The following is a 22,209-nucleotide window of genomic DNA, read 5'->3' as shown; positions in this document are numbered from 1 at the left end:
ACCAAATTTTAGATCATTAACATCAGTTTTAACAATCTGAAGTCAGCTTTGATCATCTTGTATTGTAAAAGTAGAAAATAATTTCTTCCCTTGTAAATTCCACTAACCTCAATAGCTATCAGATATGCATGTGTATAAATCAAGTTCTACTGCAAACATCACAGACCCCAATTTGCCAATGCATAATTTTATAGACCCCAATCTGCCAATGCATAATTTTATAGACCCTGATCTGCCAATGCATAAGTTATCCAGCAGCAAATATGGGTAACAAGCAAGTACAGACAGTAATAATAATTTCTTCCAGTTTTATAGAATGACTTGATCTTTGGAGATAGACAACAGGATATTGTTACTCAACCAAGAAAATTTAAAGGACATCTGTGGCAAAGCTCTGTTCAAAATGAACTTTCACAACCTCCTAGACCAGCCAGGAACTGCTGAAATAGCAAAATCCTCCAAAAGGTTCTTAGTCTGCTATGAAATGAAATTTGCTGGTTTCTTGTATGAAAGACATTCATGTAGGGGTGGATGCAGCCCTTAAATTTATATGACATTCATGTAGGGGTGGAAGCAGCCCTTAAATTTATAAGACATTCATGTCATGTAAGGGTGAATGCAGCCCTTAAATTTATATGACATTCATGTAGGGGTGGAAGCAGCCCTTAAATTTATAAGACATTCATGTCATGCAAGGGTGAATGCAGCCCTTACAGTTATATGACATTCAAAAGACATTCATGTAGGGGTGGAAGCAGCCCTTAAATTTATAAGACATTCATGTCATGTAAGGGTGAATGCAGCCCTTACATTTATATGACATTCAAAAGACATTCATGTCATGTAAGGGTGAATGCAGCCCTTAAATTTATATGACATTCATGTAGGGGTGGATGCAGCCCTTAAATTTATAAGACATTCATGTCATGTAAGGGTGAATGCAGCCCTTAAATTTATATGACATTCATGTAGGGGTGCATGCAGCCCTTAAATTTATATGACATTCAAAAGACATTCATGTAGGGGTGGATGCAGCCCTTAAATTTATATGACATTCAAGCATTATGTTTTTCTCAAGAATCGAAATGAAAGTTCATATAAATTTTCATTTTAAAAGTACTTTTATCTTATATGAATGAGTAATATACTACATCACATAATACTGTATGCATCAAGAAACAACAACATGCAAATAGCACTTGGCACCCTGCCAACATAAGGATCCTTGAATGGGGTTTCTTTAGTACTTGTACACTTTGTCTAAACATGACATGTGCAGACTTGGTTCCAATATTGAATATACATGAAAAGACATGTACAGAAATGGTTGCAACACTGAGTAGCGAAGACAAACTATGTGCAGTCTCTGGCATGGTTCCAACATAAAGTAGACATGACAAGGCATGCACAGACATGGTTCCTACACTGATTAGATATGACAAGACATGTACAGAAATGGTTCGAACATTTGAGTAGAAATGACAAGACATGTATGGCCATCGTTCCAACATTGATTAGACATAAGAAGATGTACAGACATGGTCCCAACATTGAGTAGACATTACATGTACAGACATGGTTCCAACACTGAGTAGACATGACAAGTATGACAAGACATGTACAGGAATAGTCCCAACATTGAGTATACATGAAAAGACATGTACATATATGGTTCCAACATTGAGTACATATGATATTCACAGACATGGCTCCAGAACTGAGTAGACATGACAAACAGGCATGCTCGCAACATTTCATAACAAAAGACATATAAGAATTGTTTCTACCAATCAGAGTCTATTCTGAAACTGAAAATTTAGGGGCAAAATTTTATCTTAATTTGAAAAAGGATAATTATCTGAATACTTAATGAATTTAGTCAAGAAATAATGGTAAAGTTTAAAAACATAATGACAGGACTCAATATTTAATTGTAAAGTTTGAAAGGTAATGGTAGGGCTTGAAACATAATTGTAAGGCTTAATAAATAATGGTATGGCTTGAGATATGATATGGACTGAAATATGGTAGGGCTTGATATACAATGGTAGGGCTTGATATATAATGGTAGGTCTTGATATACAATGGTAGGTCTTGATATACAATGCTAGGTCTTGATATACAATGCTAGGGCTTGATATACAATGGTAGGTCTTGAGATATAATGGTAGGGCTTGATATACAATGGTAGGTCTTGATATACAATGCTAGGTCTTGATATACAATGCTAGGGCTTGATATACAATGGTAGGTCTTGATATACAATGCTAGGGCTTGATATACAATGGTAGGTCTTGAGATATAATGGTAGGGCTTGAGCTATAATGATAGAGCTTGAAATATAATGGTAGGGCCTGATATACAATGGTAGGGTTTGAAACACAATGGTAGGGTTTTACAAATAATGATAGGGCTTGATATATAATAGTAGGGCTTGATATACAATGGTAGGGATTGAGATATAATGTTAGGGCTTGAAATATAATGATAAGGCTTGATATATAATAGTAGGGCTTGAAATATATTGGAATATTTGGTTGATTTTTTTGAGGATTCTTTAGAAATTAGTGTGAATGTCACAACTGCGTATTCTTTTGATTTCTCACTATTGTATCTTCTTGCCAAACATACCTATAACCAATATTGTTACAAATTTAATTTTGAACATTTTAGGTAACTCAGATTCTTTTCTTACATAATGTAACTCTTTATTACTGAGTTGACATAATAATTTCTTAGTGTTCTAATTTGGTAAATCTTATATACCCAACTGCATGTATTAGATGTCCTTTCTCACAGTATGAACACATTATAAACTGGCAAAAAGGCTTAGCTGTAAGATTTACCTAATATACATGTACCTACAGATTCAACAAGGAAGTATTGCAGTGTCAAGTTTCTTATCACACCTTGCCACCAATATACAAATTACACTGAGTAATAAACATACGAAAAATCAATATGCATGTTTGAACATTTCTAAGCAACAAATGACTTTGCTCCAAAACCAAAACCAGAATCAAACAAATTATGGGACAGAATACCTTTATTATGAAAAGAATGTGTTTTTCTGGGTTTAAGCATTCCATTTTGACACATTATTCTATACCAAGCTGAGAAAATAGGAGCTAAGTCTTTCCCAAGGACAGATTAAGGCTAGCATCCCCAGGCTGGTCTTGGTGGGATTATGATGCTTTCCCAAGGACAGATTAAGGCTAGCATCCCCAGGCTGGTCTTGGTGGAATTATGATGCTTTCCCAAGGACAGATTAAGGCTAGCATCCCCAGGCTGGTCTTGGTGGGATTATGATGCTTTCCCAAGGACAGATTAAGGCTAGCATACCCAGGCTGGTCTTGGTGGGATTATGATGCTTTCCCAAGGGAACTACCAATCTAATAATAAGCTCATACTGACTCTCACTGACTCAAATGTTATCCAATTTATTAGGTTTGAATTTCTCTCCATCTTGAGTACAATACATGTACATATTTGTGGAAAATACATAATATTTAATATCAACTTATAGCTTGTCATGTTTGAAGATTACCTCCCTTTGTCAACATACTGTTTCATTGCAAAGTTATTATAATTAAGGATATCTCTGCTTGACTGCAAAGTTATTATTAAAGATCTCTGTTTGACTCCAAAGCTATTATCAAAGATATCTCTGTTTGATTCTAAAGCTATTATCAAAGATATCTCTGTTTGATTCTAAAGCTATTATTCAAGATTTCTGTCTAACTACAAAGCTATTATAATTAAAGATATCTCTTTATGATTGCAAATCTATTATAATTAAAGATATCTCTATATGAATGCAAATTTATTATAACTACAGATATCTCCCTTTGACTGCAAAGCTATTATCCAAGATATTTCAGCATAATTGCAAAGCTATTATTAAAGATATGTCTGTATGATTACAAAGTTATTTTAAAGATATCTCTGTTTGACTACAAAGCTGTCTATACACTTTGAGAAATTTATTGAAGTGGCCCCAGTGGGTTTTTATTGGAGGGTTAATAAAGTATTTTCGACACAGAGTCTATCCGTCCTTCCTTCCATTCATCCATCCATCTCAATACCCCTTTAATCCATCCATCCATCCCTCCCTCCCTCCATCCATCTCAATACCCCTTTAAAAAATGTATTTCAAATGCATTTGAAATTTGTATTTAAATAAACTCACTGTTTTCTGTCCATCATCACATCATTTGCTGTTTATTTTGTTAAGACATTACTTTTGTCTACTTGCCTTCAAGAATGTATCTGAAAATGCATATGCATTATGCTTCTGTGAGACCACACAATGGAATGAACCCACTCAGAATTTGTATGGGTCATCATATACACAATGGAATGAACCCGCTCAGAATTTGTATCGGTCATCATGTATACAATGGAATGAACTCAATCATAATTTGTATTGGTCATCATATACACAATGGAATGAACTCAATCAAAATATGTATGGGTCATCATATACGCAATGGAATGAACTCAATCAGAATCTGTATCGGTCATCATATACACAATGGAATAAACTCACTAAGAATTTGTATCGGTCATCATATACACAATGGAAATAACTAAAAAAGTAACAGAATTTGAATGGGTCATCGTGTATTATTTATCATTTACATTTCATCACTTGTTGCTTAAGACAAGCAGCCATATACCATTTATTGTTCATTCTTCATTTATGCTTCATGTTTTGCATTGCTCAGCATTCATTTACCATTTTCTCATCACTCCATTTTCTCTCCATTCATTTGCCATTTTCTCATCATTCCATTTTCTCTCCATTCATTTACCATTTTCTCATCATTTCATTTTCTCTCCATTCATTTACCATTTTCTCATCATTCCATTTTCTCTCCATTCATTTAAAATTTTCTCATCATTTCATTTTCTCTCCATTCATTTACCATTTTGTCTTTATGTCATTTGCATTTCAAACAGGTATTTAAATGTTTCAGTCAGGAAAATGTACATTATCTAAGGCTGCAAGATTTACATGTGTAAATTGCTTAGTTTAGTCTACTACCTATACACATTTATAAATCAGTAAACATGTAAACAAATAAACATTGAGTTTCTAATTGTTTTAATTAAATGACAGTTTTGGTTATGGTAATTTATGTACATGTTCAGACATTTCAGTTGATTCAAACCATGCACACATTTAGACATTTGGTTACTGTCAACCAAGAAAACATTTATACATTTTGGTTACTGTAAACAATCTACAAATTTAGATATTTTGGTAAGTGTAAACCATGTACACATTTAGACATTTCAGTAATATTTTAAACCATGTAAACATGTAGACATTTTGGTAATTTTAAACCATCTACACATTTAGACATTTTGGTTATTGTAGAACAAGTACACGTTTAGACATTTGGTTATTTTAAACCATGTACACATTTAGACATTTTGGTTACTGTAAACAATCTACAAAATTAATTTAGAAATTTCAGTAATTTTAAACCATGTACACATTTAGACATTTTGGTTATTGTAGAACAAGTACACGTTTAGACATTTTGGTTATTTTAAACCATGTACACATTTAGACATTTTGGTTTTTTTAAACCATGTACACATTTAGACATTTTGGTTATTTTAAACCATGTACACATTTAGACATTTTGGTTATTTTAAACCATGTACACATTTAGACATTTTGGCAAACATTCAAGCCTATTTATTACCTGTAAATTTCTTTGTATGGTGGAATGTGATTTACATGGGGTTATTGAATAATATACATACACTGATTCAATTATGCCTATTTCAAAAATTGAATTATTTATTTTTGTGGGTATCAACTTTTGTGATTGAATAAAACATGACATTTTCATATCTACATTTAAATTCATTGATTGGAAAGAATTCCTATTGATTCCACAGAAGGATTATTGATCAATGGTCATAAATCATAGTTTATTAATAAGAACAAAATTCATAAAAATTGGTAAGATCACATGACAACACCAGCACATTTCAAGGTAATCATTTCAAAATGTCATTGATAGAAAACAAATTTTTCTTTACTTGGTCTTAACTCTGAGTTTGCAAACAAGTATAAAAATCATAAATACTGATATGGTCATTTCATCCTAAAAACACATTTTAATTTGATCATTTCAAAAACTCACTGATTTGTTTTCAACGATAGGAAATAAGTTTGTCTTCATATAATCTTAAATCTGGTTTTGCTAACAACCATAAAATCCAGTAAAAAAAATGATATAGTCTTTACCCAGTACACATATTTTTCAAATGAATAATTTTAATATTTCATTAATTATTTCACTGACAGAAAATAAATTTGAATGCATTATACTGAATATCAGTTAATCCTTATAATCTTGTTTGTTCACAAATGACACAATCTCAGTAATCATTGTTATAGTCTGTGGCTTTAGATCATGATTATTCAGTCTGTAATACCAGTGTTTCCCTTTACCCTCACTTGCGCTTCAGATACCCCCAAATTTTTAATTTGACCCCCAGTTTTGATACCAAAGTTTGTTTTTAAATCAGTATGACCCCCAGTTTTGACACAAAGGTGATTTTTGACTCTCAGTCTTGCACTCCTTGGGATACACTGAATACATCATCACAAAACCCTTGATTTGATGTCTGAAAAATTATTTCTCTTTGCCAAGTATACTACAAAATATGCCACCTATTTTAAACTTTAAAAACTCACCATCTTATTCAAATGAGTAAAATATCATTTTGTTTAAATGAGTAAAAATACTGTCTTGTTAAATGAGCAAAAACACCATCTTGTTTAAATGAGTAAAAGCAGTCTTGTTTAAATGAGTAAAAGCAGCCTAGTTCAAATGAGCAATAACAGTTTCTTGTGTAAATGAGTAAAAACAATGTCTTGTTTAAATGAGTAAAAACACTGTCTTGTTTGAATGCGTAAACACTGTTTTGTTTAAATGGGCAAAAACACCATCTTGTTTAAATGAGCAAGAATACCATCCTGTTTAAATGATTAAAAAATCTCCCGGACTCAAATCTAGTCAAGTTTCTGAATGTAATGTATATTTTGTTCAGTTTTTTATTTTTAAAAGGGATATATTCTGTTGTCTTGAAAAGAGATATGTTTTGGTGTTTTTAAAAGAGATATGTTTTGGTGCTTAAAAGTTTTTGGTGTTTTTACAGTACAGCAATACTGTAAGTAAGTTATTCAGTGCTGAAGCAATTAGAGTAATGTGCCTTGCCCATGGACACACCAAGGCAGAAAACCTTGCTGGTCCGATGAAGGGATTCAAATCCACACCCTTTTGATCGTAAGTCTATCTTGCTAACCACAGTCTGACTGAGGTAGGGTGTGGTGGGGCTCTACCTTCCTGGTATCTCAATACAGGTATGTTCTACACATTTCTAAAAGCCTATTCAAACATTCCTTTCTCTAGACATTGCCTTATTACCATGGTGCTCATTAGCTCCATTGGCAGAGCACTGGACTTGTAATCCAAGTGTCATGAGTTTGACACCTACCAATGACAGCCTAAGTCAGATGCCTTAGAGTCCTTTGGGAAATGCACCTAGGTCACATTTTCTCTTCATAGCATAGCCAACAAAAGTTTTAAGTGCTGTTATATACATTTAACCAAATTCATTTTTTTAAAATGAACTAGAACTGTTTTATAATCAAAATGATTCCCAAAATTACTGATGGGTAATATCTATATTTAAGTTTGTTTTTGCTTTATTTGCAAAAAAATGGTTATTAAGGTACATTGTTAGAGTACATGCATAAAGCAGGCATACACCTCCATTTCAAAATCTTCTAAAAAAATGTCAGTTTCAACATTTTCAAACGGTCTTCAAATCTGACTTTATAATAATTCATGAGAAAAATGTTATAGTTTGCATACTGCTTTTAAACTTAGTTAATATCAGGGCACAATGTACTTCAAAATATAAATAATTGAACTTAGTTAATATCAGGGCAATGTGCTTCAAAATATAAATAACTGAACTTTTTTTAAAACTTGCTTATAATTGACATTTCTATGATACTAAACAAAAAGATAATTTTCTTCATTTTTACTATCAAATCATGGGCAAAAACATCAATGTTTTAGCTGTCCTGTAAAATTTTCCACATGTCCAACCAGACAGGCATTTTTGAAACTGAACTTCATGCGAGATTGTTTGTTTGTTATTGTACACACTGATAAAAAATAAAACTTTATTCAGTATCTCCCTAATTATCAGTAAGGTACTGCCTAATTATCATTAAGGTATAACCTAATTATCAATCTGGCAACATTTATGCTCTGTCCTGGGCTTCTGAACATGAAAATTGTACAGCCCTCTATTACTAACTACTACTAACAATTCTGACCAGCCCATATTTAAAAAATCACGATTTTGGCATACAATAACAGTACACTGTTCTTGTCACAGGTGCAATAGGCTTAAAACTATGGTACACAAACTTCTGACAAAGGGCACAATAGGGCTAATTATGTCTGTAAAAGCAGTGGAGTATTTAACTAGATACTGAATGCCTGTGTATTACGCACTTAGGGTCAAAATGTGGTGGTTGTCTCATTTTACTTCTTCAATGCAAATCACAGCTGACCCCCTATATTAGGTCTCACTGGAAAATTCACATTCAACAGCTAAAATTCAGACCTATCTTTTAAATCTTCTTGTAAACTTCTGAGATAAATTTAAAGATGGCAAAGTTAAATAAAGTCATGTGAGCTTCTCAACAGCATCAACTCTCCAAGTTGAAAACATCCTCCTTCTTAATATTTTTCCATTCAGGCTTGATAAGCAGAGTACTGAGTAAGATTTTACTCTTCAGACTTGATAAGCACAGCACAGTACCAATTAAGATTTTACCCTTCAGACTTGATAGCACAGTACCTGTTAGACTTGATAAGCATATTTAGGATAAGATTTTGCCCTTCAAACTAGAAAAGCATAGTATGGATTAATTAAGATTGTACCTTTCATGCTTGATAAGCATATTATGGATTAATTAAGATTTTACCTTTCAAACTTGATAAGCATAACATGGATTAATTAAGATTTTACCCTTCAAACTTGATAAGCATAACATGGATTAATTAAGATTTTACCCTTCAAACTTGATAAGCATAACATGGATTAATTAAGATTTTACCCTTCAGACATGATAAGCATAGCATAGATACAGATTTTATGCTTCAGACTTGATAAGCATAATACCAATTAAGCTTGTACCTTTCAGGCTTGATAAGCATAATTTGGATTAAGATTGCAACCTTCAGGCATGATAAGCAGAATATGGACTAGGATACTGAAGGGGAAAAATGAGTGAAAAGATGGATTGTGGACTCGTATACACAAATATAACATGAATTGTGGGTTACTGAATACTGTTATTATGGATTATGGATTACTGAATGCTGCTATTATGGAATATGGGTTACTGAATGCTGTTATTATGGAATATGGGTTACTGAATACTGTTATTATGGAATATGGGTTACTGAATGCTGTTATTATGGAATATGGGTTACTGAATACTGTTATTATGGATTATGGGTTACTGAATACTGTTATTATGGATTATGGATTACTGAATACTGTTATTATGGATTATGGGTTACTGAATACTATTATTATAAACTATGGATTACTGAATACTGTTATTATGGATTGTGGATTACTGAATACTATTATTATGGACTATGGATTACTGAATACTGTTATTATGGATTGTGGATTACTGAATACTGTTATTATGGATTATGGATTACTGAATACTGTTATTATGGATTATGGATTACTGAATAGTGTTATTATGGATTATGGATTACTGAATGCTGTTATTATGGATTATGGATTACTGAATACTCTTATTATGGATTATGGGTTACTGAATACTGTTATTATGGATTATAGATTACTGAATAGTGTTATTATGGATTGTGGATTACTGAATACTATTATTATGGATTATGGGTTACTGAATACAGTTGTTATGGATTACGGATTACTGAATACTGTTATTATGGATTACGGGTTACTGAATACTGTTATTATGGATTACTGAATACTGTTATTATGGATTATGGGTTACTGAATACTGTTATTATGGATTATGGATTACTGAATACTGTTATTATGGGTTACTGAATACTGTTATTATGGATTATGGATTACTGAATACTGTTATTATGGATTATGGGTTACTGAATACTGTTATTATGGATTACTGAATACTGTTATTATGGATTATGGATTACTAAAAGTGCAGTCTGAATCTAGATATTAATGGAAAAATTTAATGAAAATAACAAATGTCAACAATATTTTTCTTTAAACTTTTTAATGATTACTGCTGATTCATATGTTTAGTGTACATCTTTTTGTGCCGTATAAATTATCAGGAATTTCATGTTTACTTGGATGCAGGAGGTCGTGGGTTCGATCCCCGGTCGAGTCATTCCAAAGACTTACAAAAATGGTACTAACAGCTACCTCGCTTGGCACTCAGCATTAAGAAGTTAGTGTTAGGACTGGTTGGCCTGGCATCAGGATAATGTGACTGGGTGGAACATTATGCTACATGTCTGCACCATGATGCCCCAGTGCTAGATATCACTATAAACTGTCACACTGCAGACATTGTAGCGGCATGACTGGAAAATTGTTAAAGCTACGTTAAAAATCCAACACACACACACACATACACGTTTACTTCAAGACTCAAAAGAGCATTTTTCTCTTAATAACACACATTCCAGTCACATACACACAATTAATTCAAGGACCTATTAAAACCAGTTTCTTTATAAATCAATGAAAATTAATATCCAAATTAAATGAATGGAATTAACTGAATTTTTAAAAAAGCTGTGAATATGCATTTAGTGCCAGTCATAAGGAAACAAGCAAATCGAAAGTCCAAGTTCCTGCTACCAACAAGCAAATCTAAGGTCCAAGTCCCTGCCACCTACAAGCAAATCTAAGGCCCAAGTCCCTGCTACCAGCAAGCAAATATAAGGCCCAAGTCCCTGCTACCAACAAGCAAATCTAAGGCCCATGTCCCTGTTACCAACAAGCAAATCTAAGGCCCAAATCCCTGCTACCAACAAGCAAATCTAAGGCCCATGTCCCTGTTACCAACAAGCAAATCTAAGGCCCAAATCCCTGCTACCAACAAGCAAATCTAAGGCCCATGTCCCTGTTACCAACAAGCAAATCTAAGGCCCAAATCCCTGCTACCAACAAGCAAATCTAAGGCCCATGTCCCTGCTATAAACATTTATCCAATCATGTAGGTAATATCTGGAGTTCTGATCTTATCAGCAATTTTTAAACCAATAAATACATGTGAAAGTGGGAACATATTTAAAATGTATTTCAGAAAACAAATCAAATATACTGCAGGGTTGCTGTATACATCAATTTGCATGGAGAGCAAAGGCAATGGAAGTATTTGCCAGTACTTAGTTTGAGATATGGAAAGCTTCTATCGGTTCCCATAGTTTTAAAACCTAACATTGTGTTCAATATAATACCAGTGTGTCAAATTATTTCATATTCTAGACAATAACAGTGATTCTAATTATATCATATTGAATAGTGTACCAGCATATTTAATTGTATTATACTCAGTATAATACCAGTGTATCATGACATATTTTGATATTATACCAATGTATATAGTCATATTATATTCAATATAATACCAATGTATATATTTATATTATATTCAATATAATGCCAATGTATATAGTCATATTATATTCAATATAATACCAATGTATATATTTATATTATATTCAATATAATGCCAATGTATATATTTATATTATATTCAATATAATACCATTGTATATAGTCATATTATATTCAATATAATACCAATGTATATAGTCATATTATATTCAATATAATACCAATGTATATAGTCATATTATATTCAATATAATAACAGTGCATTTAGTTGTATTATAATCAGTATAATACCAATGTATATAGTGGCATTATATTCAATATACCAATGCATCTAACTATCTTATATTCAATATAATAGCAGTGCATCTAATTGTATCATATTCTATATAATATCATTGTATCTAACTGTGTCATATTCAATATAATGTCTGTTTTGGATTTTTAATGTAGCTTAAACAATTTTTCAGTCATAACACCATGATGTAGTGTGACAGTTTATAGTAATGTCTAACACTGAGGCATCATGCCACAGACATGTAGCATCATGTCCCACCTGGTCATTTTATCCTTACACCAGGCCGACCAGTCCTAACTACTAACCTCTTGATGCTGAGTGCCTAGTAAGGCAGCTGCTAGTACCATTTTTATAAGTCTTTGGTATGACTTGTCCAGGTTTTGAACCTGCGATCTCCTGCATCCAAGGCAGATATTCTAACCACTATAATACCAGTGTACATAATTATAAAGTATTAATATAATACTTGCACTATGACCTGTAAACCTTTACACTATGACCTTTATAATTTGGGTAAATTCCTTGATATATTATGCTATTCATAAATAAATGCATAACAACACACACCAAATGTCATCCACACTGTCAACATATCATGTAGTCACAAAACAACACATACCAAAAATGTCATACACACTGTCAACATATCATGTAGTCACATAACAACACACACCAAAAATGTCATACACACTGTCAACATATCATGTAGTCACATAACAACACACACCATAAATGTCAAGCACACTGTCAACATATCATGTAGTCACATAACAACACACACCAAAAATATCATACACACTGTCAACATATCATGTAGTCACATAACAGATGAACTAGCACCTGCTGGTAAATTTCATTCTAGAGGTTAATTCTCCCAGGTAATATGGTCAGACTCCCCTCTAAAAACAGAAACAAATGTAAGATCTGTGTTTGGCTGTGTTTATTTGAAAGACTGATTTAAACAACAAAGTTAAGCAGTAATAATGGACCAAGCAATCATAATGGATAGTTCTGTGATATTCATCAGACAAATCCCTCAAAACATATCCAAGTTTAAGTGACTATCTTTATGCACGCTTTGGCCTAAAAGCTGGATGTGAGTTCATTGTATGTGTGGGAGCTATTCCAAATATGGTAACAATCACATTCATGTTAAATATGTAACAATCATGTGTGTGTGTGTGCTATGTCAAATATGTAACAATCATGTGTGGACGTCGTGCTGAATGCTGTAAGAATCATATTTGGATCTTACGTCCAATATGGTAACAATAACACAGCATTACACTATCCACAGGTCACTATATTAAACAACGGTCAGAATATCAAGGTGAAAAAAACTGAAAAGAAACAATTTTATACAGATATACAGCCAGACACACACACACAAATATATATATATATATATATATATATATATATATATATATATATATATATATATATATATATATATATATATATAATACAAATCATTTTTGCAGCTGCCATGTTCTCTTTTCAATAATTCTCTAAAGTTGCTTATTCGTCACCCAATAACCTATAATTACAACTACAACAATGAAATGACCTGGATATAATTACACATACATAAATTGACATAAAATAACAGATGACGCTATGGCTCATCAATTTTGAGGTCAATATAAATATCTTTAAGCATCCGCAACAAGTCAAAGTTTTATAAAGACAAAGGTTTGTCTCCTTTATTTGTTTTTCTTGTCTATTTTTTGTATGTGCTTTTGAAAAAGACTCGTTAAGAGTTGAAAGCACTTAGGCTAGATAGATACTAGTGATAGATACTAGTTTTGTACTGTTCATAGTCAGTTTATTATATATATATATATATATATATATATATATATATATATATATATATGAATTTTTGTGGGGAGAATATTCTGAAAATTAACCATTTTTATACTATGGAAACAGAACTTCCAAAGCATGTGAACTAACATCATACTTACTAGGAACCTTGTGGACATGTGACACATGACGAGTTAGCGAAATATGTCCCTGCTAGACAGCTATTAGCACAGTCTGTTGCACAATTACACTGCCCTGAAATCAAACAAAAATAAAACTGATTTGTTTCCTCCTGATCTGTCAAAGAAGAAACTTATCTAATCATTGTTTGGCTTTATTTTAAAATGTCGTATGGAACAGACTCTGAACCAATCATTGAGTCAAAAATGAGAGCAAACTGACAACAAGAAATAAGATGTTCAGTACTCAGTTCTTAAAATGTGAGTCAACCTGGTCATGTACCAGCAGGTGCATTTACAGATCTTAAATAAAGTAATAATTGTCGTTCTAAAATTGAATACTGTTCTAGTTTAAGCAGAGTCTATTCATTCCCAATTGCTATATGATATGTACCTAGGTAGTTATCACAAAACTCCCAGATATAAATTATTCATTGCTTTTAATTTTTATAATGGCAGTCAGATATTCAACAAGGTCAGAAACTGACTAGAGGTCTTCAGGTCTAAACATATTAATGCTGGGTAGTACATACTAATGCTGGGTAGTACATACTAATTCTGGGTAGTACATACTAATGCTGGGTAGTACATACTAATGCTGGGTAGAACATACTAATGCTGGGTAGTACATACTAATGCTGGGTAGTACAATTTTTTTCCAATATGTAACACTTTCATTGTGACATCATAAGATGTGACATTCAATCTGGTTTACACTGCTTCACCAAGTTTATAAATAATAACATAATTTAACACAATGATTTGTCATATTGCATGCATTTCTTGGCACATTTCTAGTTTATATTATGATTTTTAAACGAATATAGATTAATAAGCAATGATATAAACTGAATAATGATCCTTTATTTGTATGCATAAACACAAAATTGACACCCATTCCTGAAGTAAATCAGTGTCAAATGCCTATATGACCCATATGACATTCTACATTGTTAAAGTGGCAATTTCCAATACTGGTCCACAGTAACCCTCAAAAAAGGTCCTGGTAGAAATCAGGTATGTGCAACCTGTGTGCTGGATCTGGCCCGTTAATCTGCTTATTTATATCATTGGGTGCAGCATTAAAAATCACTCATCTATTATGTGTCCTGGATCTGTCCCCTGATCTGGTTTCAGCTGCTTATTTATATCATAGGGTACAGCTTTAAAAATCACTCATCCAGTCTGTGTCCTGGATCTGTCCCCTGATCTGGTTTCATCTGCTTATTTATATCATAGGGTGCAGCTTTAAAAAAATCACTCATCCAGTCTGTGTCCTGGAGGAAGCTGCACATGCATGTGGTAGACTGTGAGCTGATATGGTGGTATAATTCAATACAATTGCAACAAATGTACCGTATGTACTTGCTTATAAATCAGATTCAACAGAAAATTGCATAAAGCAAGATCTGCCACCAAATAATATCCCAGCAGATCTGGTTCTACCTATTTTCTGGGAGTAATCAATAAAACATACAGCAAAGACCCTGATGTGCTGACACATCAAGCAAATGTGTATTACTTTAGGGTCCATATTGTTTGCAGTAGGACCCATCTAGAACAAGTATTTGTTACTAGAAAAAGATTTAGGGTTTTTGCTATGATGGTCCAATTTAACCCCCATGGATCTGTGGGTTATTTTTTGCATAAGAACCAAAATATCCTTAACAAGAAAAACTCTTAAGGGCTGTCCATTTAGTATGTACGCATGGAGGGGTGTGTTAACCCGAATGTATTATACTTGTGTATGCAGGGTGGGTGGGTGGGTATCTAATGATAATGAACGTATGCATAGGAAATGGGGGGTGGGTGTGAACATTGATAATAATTTGTCTAATATGTAACCTGTTCGACTGGGTTCAGTAGGCATTTGAATTTTAGCAGACACTAGACAAACTTTATAAAGTTACTCAGCTTATTTCTTTGATGCAGTCAGACATTCAACATCAGTGGACTATCTATTTTATTAAACATGTTAATGTTATTAATCCTAGATGATTTCTGTGTGAATTAAATATAGTAAATATAGGCCCTTCTACAGATTTTTTTTCGGGGGGGGGGGCATCAAGCGTACGTATGCAAGAGGGTGTAATAAAGTATGCATGTGTACAGGGAGGGGGGACAAGCTTTGCCAGATTTTTGCATACATACTAAATGGATGGCCCCTAATATTGCACTTCAAAGGTAACATAAGTAAACAAAAACTGTATTTGTGTTTGTGCTTATGTCCCCATAATGCAGGCAATAAAGATAAAATCCAAAGAGTTCTTTTTGTTGTTAAAATATATCAAATCCTTTAGTTTCATTAAAACTTTACTGGTTCATTCACAAAGGCAACTAAACATACCCATCAAATTGTATTTGTTAATGTCAAGAGGTTTTTACACAATCATCCTAACAAGCTTTTGAATTAAAATACTTCAACTCAAAAAAGTGAAGAAAAAAATTCAGAAAAAAAAATTAATGGAGAAATTGCTCTAGTTGCACAGAAATCAAATATGGTAATTTAAATCTGCAAACAAACATGCCTACTATATTTCATTTTTCTATGTTAATGAGCTTCCAGAGAGAAAGAGAGAGGAAAACATACATACTATATATATATATATATATATATATATATATATATATATATATATATATAACACCAGATAAAGGTGCCTTCTTATGAATACAAGCAAAGTATAACAAAACTAAGAAGTACTGTTAGCTTATCAATTAAGGTCAATAAATACATATTCTGTAAAAGTTTATCCAATTAGGGCCAATATGCATGTATTGTGCATGTTTATCAAATTAAAGCACATAAACATGTAATGTGTAAAAGTGTATCAAATTAAGGCCAATATTCATGTACTGTGTAATAGTTTATCAATCCAGCCTTGTATTCACAAGATAATAATATTGTCAATCTGAATCCTATTGTAACAACAGCAAAAAATATATCTATCTAGCAATAATAAAGGTATAAACTCTTCATGTTTTGTCAGGTTAATAAACATGTTCATTATTGACATAACAAACTGAGTTAGTATGAGTGACCATGCAAGTTTCAAGATTATTGGGCCTTGACCCAGTTTCACAAAATTTTACCATGTTTAGGATACTTCAGACAATGTCAATATTTTTGTCCATGGTGGACATAGAAAGGATTCTAAATCATCTTTATAAGATTGAAACACATGTCAATATTTGTATTCTTAAAAAGAATGAGTTGAGAGAAAAATTGAGATTTCTACCAAAACTGGGGACCTGGTCTGTATCATACATGTACTTGTATTCTTAAAAGAATGAGTTGAGAGAAAAATTGAGATTTTTACCAAAAACTGGGGACCTGGTCTGTGCCATACATGTACTTGTATTCTTAAAAGAATGAGTTGTGAGAAAAATTGAGATTTTTACCAAAACTGGGGACCTGGTCTGTATCATACATGTACTTGTATTCTTAAAAGAATGAGTTGAGAGAAAAATTGAGATTTTTACCAAAACTGGGGACCTGGTCTTTATCATACATGTACTTGTATACTGTATGCTGACAAGAATATGATCAAACCAAACTTTTCATTTATACACACCTCTTTAAAACATGTCAAATCTAAACAAGTATAAAGGATTGTCTTTTATAAGGGTGTGATTTTATTTACAACAACACTTGACTTAAGAAATAATCTAATGCTTAGGTCGGAAATTATTACACTGAGGTGGTTAGGCAAGTCTAAACTGAATCTATCTAAACATAGCACTCACTAATTTTAACACTTGCCATGGGAGCTATAAGGGATACCATCCTATAGTGAGACCAGCTTTTAATCAAACACACTATTTAATTGATTACTACAGAATAAAATTTGGACACATGACCAAGCATACATTGGAAAGGAATGGTGTTATAATGAAGGACCTTACGGAGTGCTGTATTAGCAATGTTCTTATTTTAACAAAATATATAGATCTCAATTATTTGTCATTTAATACAGGTATTTAATATGGTGATTAGGGTTGGGGGCAGACGAGTTGAAGTGTCATCATGCTGGACACACATTCTATAGGTTGATGATTCAAATTCTGATCAACTGACCAAACCAGTTCATGCTGGTCAGCAGACACAGCATTCATTCTATCACTTGCCTAGTCATTTAAGTGTTCATATGCCATTATGCACAAATCAACCAAGCAGGTTAGATCAAAGTTATTTTGGAAATTTTGGGGACAATATTTTTCTGAAGAAAATTCCTAAAATTCACATGATTCTTATATTGGGTGCTTGCTATTGGTCTCTGAAGGAGGAACCTAAAAAAAACCAACATAAAACATGTACATGGTTTCAGTTCTCTAAGTGTGAATCTTTTCAAAAATCATTCATCACCTAACGATAAATGTTTCTAAAGTATGCCCAAAAAAATGTCAATATTGAATAATCTTTTCTTTTAGATTGTCCAAAATAAAGTCATAAAAACATTATCTTTTTGGAATAAATACAATACCACTACTAACTGGAACTTGCATGTTTTTCTTGATGTTGTGCAGTCCAAGTATTTTACATAGTAACCAAAACATTAATATATTATAATTATTTCTTTTTGTTCCTTGACCACTTCTCTAACATCAGCATTCCAAAATGTTCAAATTAAACACAGCACACAGTACCCAAATAAAATTCCATGTTGATGACATCATATCTATTAACAGTTAACCCATCCACATGCACCCTGTCGCATCAGCATATTTCTATCATTGTTTTAGTGCTATCTGCATGTCTTTGTATTGAATGCATTTGTTAATATTGAACATTTTCCCCAAAATAATATCAGTTGACTTCAATTATTACATGGGCATGCATGAGCTACCAGATTCAATGAACCCTCTCCCATGGCTCAACTAGCCTGAAATGAACAGCTAAGATTTCCCCATGTCAACAACAGAACAATATCCAAAAATCTTATTTTGAAATTTAAAGTTGAAATTAGAATAAATCTTCAGATCATTGTTAAAAATATTATTTGTTCTCCAACTGCCCATTAAGACTACTGGAAGGTTCATTTTATCACATGGTCCAGGAACCCTTCTGCATATTTTTGAATTTGAAGAGTTTAAATTTGTTTCAAATCATGCAGCAGGCAAACAAATAACAACCAAACTATACTAACTAAAATTGACTGGTTCTTAGACTGCAGACAAAATTCTTTTGAAAGGTATAACCTATTAAATTTTATGTATTAAAACATAATCATCCCAAACACAGTTTTTTTCTTTATATCAAGATGACATTTATAACTCCTCTTCTACAGTTGTACTTTAATAAGATACAAAGTAAAAAGAAAAGTATGGATCATAAAAACCTGTTTATGCTGAGTGAATTTCACTAAACTAAGCATGATAATGATAAAAAGACTGAATGTTATTTTTCTATCATTCATACATGACATAATGAATTAATGTCCTACAATAAAATTCAGAGTTGAGTGTTCACAAAGGACATCTAGAAGTTATTGTTCCTTTCTCTCTGAGATACCATTGTGATTACCATGTTGAATTTATCAGTGTCTAGTACCCGAGTTCGAACAGAATGAGGGAAAGAAAGGTAATCACAGTGCCATAAATGATTACGTGTGTTCAAGACTTGATGGTCATATTATCAATTCACATTTACATATTAATATGTTTCACATTTTAATTTGTACCAAAACAAAACTATATTTTCCTGTCTTCTGTCGGTAACTGCCCAAATACCTCAAATGTCTTTGCCACCAACACCCCTGTGTTAGTCTTTATCTATGTCCATCTGCCATGCATTTACTTCTTCAGCACTATTTGTTTTTCTTTCTTTGCTCTGTCTCATTTTTGGAGAAAATTCTTGATTTGTTGAATTCAAAGAATTTAACTCATCTCATATCTTGCATCAGCTGTTGGATATTACTGACTCTTTATCAGCCAGAAATGTATAAATCCATAATAATATTTAAAATTTGATTTTCCTTTTCTTACCAATTCTCAAAGCAATTTGTTGAAAAATTATTTAACAAAAGGAATTTCGAAAATTAAGCTAGTCACTGTCTTTCACCGAAACTATTTGAAGAACTGTTATATCCCTGTGCTTCAGCAAAAGTACAAGACATTGATAAATTCGACATGGCAATCACATTGGCATATCAGAGAGAAAGGAAGAGCAACTTCTAGATGTCTTATATTAAATTTAAGAGGTTATACTTTTCAAAACATCATTGTCCACATACATCAGTATATTTATCTTTCTGACTTTCACTCCAACTCCCCCCTCCCCACTAATTTGAGATCTTTACTGAAGGCTATATATGTGTATTGAATAACTGTGTAATGTGTATTGAATAACTGTGTAATGTGTATTGAATAACTGTGTAATGTGTATTGAATAACTGTGTAATGTGGTTAATACTAATTTTTTCTCTGGTACATTCAGGAGAATTTTCTTAAGTGTAAAAACTAATGGAAGTTCTTTTCATCACAACTTGTCCACAAACACTGCTGGTATAATTTTCTTGCAATGGAGTATGTTAGCTGTGTTGTATGTGCAGATCCACAATATAGCATCTAACCTTTTCCTGGTACCAATGGGTGGAGTGGTGGGGTGAATTTGTGGAAAAAAGTTCAGAAAAGGCAGGAATTTTGAGCAAAAGCCAAGAAAGACAACAGTATCTTGATTGCCATGTAAGAAAAACACGTTCAGAATAAAATGAACGATATGACATTAATGATATGAGGATATCTGTTACTCCATGTACAACTAGTTAATTTTTTACTTTTTTGTTGATAAACTCAAAATTTTTTAAGACAATTTTTTTATATACCTACCAACATGTATTTTAGTGCAACTAGCAATTCCTAATACAATCATACTATGGTAAAAAATCACATTTAGAAACTATTTTCTATTTTTTAATATTGTTAAAACCTAGACTATTCAAGAAAGTATAATGTGAATTATACAAATGCATTCTACTATTTTTCTTAATTTATTACTAGATCTAATTAAGGCATAAAATAAGTAAACTTCTTTCTTCCCCTGTAAGTTATCAAAAGTCATGGGTTGTGTTTCACAAGGAACGTGATTGATGAATTTATAAACGTGTAAAAACAATGTTTTATTGTATGAATACACAGCTCTAAAGTAATAAAGTGATGTTACATGCTTTGAACTCTGCATCTTCGACAAGAAGCATGTGTGTGATTTTTGTGTGCATGTGTGTTCAAGAGAGAGAGAGAGACTGACTGACACAGTGGGAATTAGAGATGTCAAAACAATATGTATGGTTATTGCTGCATTTACAAAAAATATGGTGTGTAGGTTGATACAAAATATTATCTCTTCTGCTTTTGTTTTTATCCAGAGGGACTTAATTGATGCATAAATTAGAAAATAAGCGTAAGTTTCATTATAAATTTGACTTACATCCTTTTCTTAATTTTTTCTTCCAAATTTTTTTTCTTCTCACAAAAACATATGGGACCGGCGGGGAGAAAAAAAAGGTCAGTCGGGTAACCATAATCACATATACTTTTTATTTGGCCTGAGGGGTGCTTGTTGGTGTAACCCAAGGGGTAATTCTTCAGGCAGAAAACTTACCTTCTACTAATGAAGTATATGTCCAGCATATTGCGTACAAAAGAACTATCCTGCTTGCAAATGTTCTATGCATGAATAACGGTAAGCCCGCTGCACGAAACATGACAATTTCACGAACAATAAGAGAACACTATAACAAAATGAAAATAAGTAAAGGTCGTCTTGCCCCTGAGTCCAGCTCAGTATGCGAAATAAGTCACTAAGTTACATCTTCATTGACCATTATAATGGTAATCTCTTATTTCCTTGTTATCTGATGTTTTGTACACAAGTTCAATATCAAAATGTCTCTATTGCTGCTTCAGTCGAAATGCTCTCTTACGTATATCAATGGTCAGGTTCTACTTCCTGTTTACTATTGTGCAGGTTGGTTTTCATTAAGCAGCAATAATTATTTTAACTTTGTATTAGAGTATAAAACCAGTCAGTAATTTTTCATTCGGCATTAGTCTGCGTTCTTCCTAAAAATTCAATGACGTTTCCGTTACTTAGCGACAAATCAACAAAGTGGTCAGACAAGAGGCTTCAAGGGGAAATTTTTACTGCCAGAATTTCTACAATAACATTTAACAGTTCATTTATTGCTGAATATGTTGAGCATCTGTAGAAACAGA

General features: G+C 32.5%; 1 protein-coding gene across 1 annotated transcript in view; it reads right to left on the bottom strand.

Moving 5' to 3' along the window:
• LOC149790601 (uncharacterized) overlaps positions 1-21,854 on the bottom strand; it is a 400,967-nt gene extending 379,113 nt beyond the window's left edge. The window contains exons 1-2 of the mRNA XM_089972700.1: positions 21,596-21,854; positions 13,978-14,071 (exon numbers count right to left, since the gene is read on the bottom strand). Coding sequence (XP_089828826.1) covers positions 13,978-14,071; positions 21,596-21,698 — 197 coding nt within the window. The 5' untranslated portion in view covers positions 21,699-21,854. The remainder of the gene's footprint in view (positions 1-13,977; positions 14,072-21,595) is intronic.
• Between the last annotated feature and the right edge of the window lie 355 nt (positions 21,855-22,209).

This window comes from Sinohyriopsis cumingii, chromosome 10, assembly GCF_028554795.1.
Source record: "Sinohyriopsis cumingii isolate HCF-2022 chromosome 10, ASM2855479v2, whole genome shotgun sequence".
In the NCBI taxonomy this organism is placed as follows: Eukaryota; Metazoa; Mollusca; class Bivalvia; order Unionida; family Unionidae; genus Sinohyriopsis; species Sinohyriopsis cumingii.
Note: the sequence above shows the minus strand (reverse complement) of the source record. Positions and strands in the feature narration are given on the sequence as shown.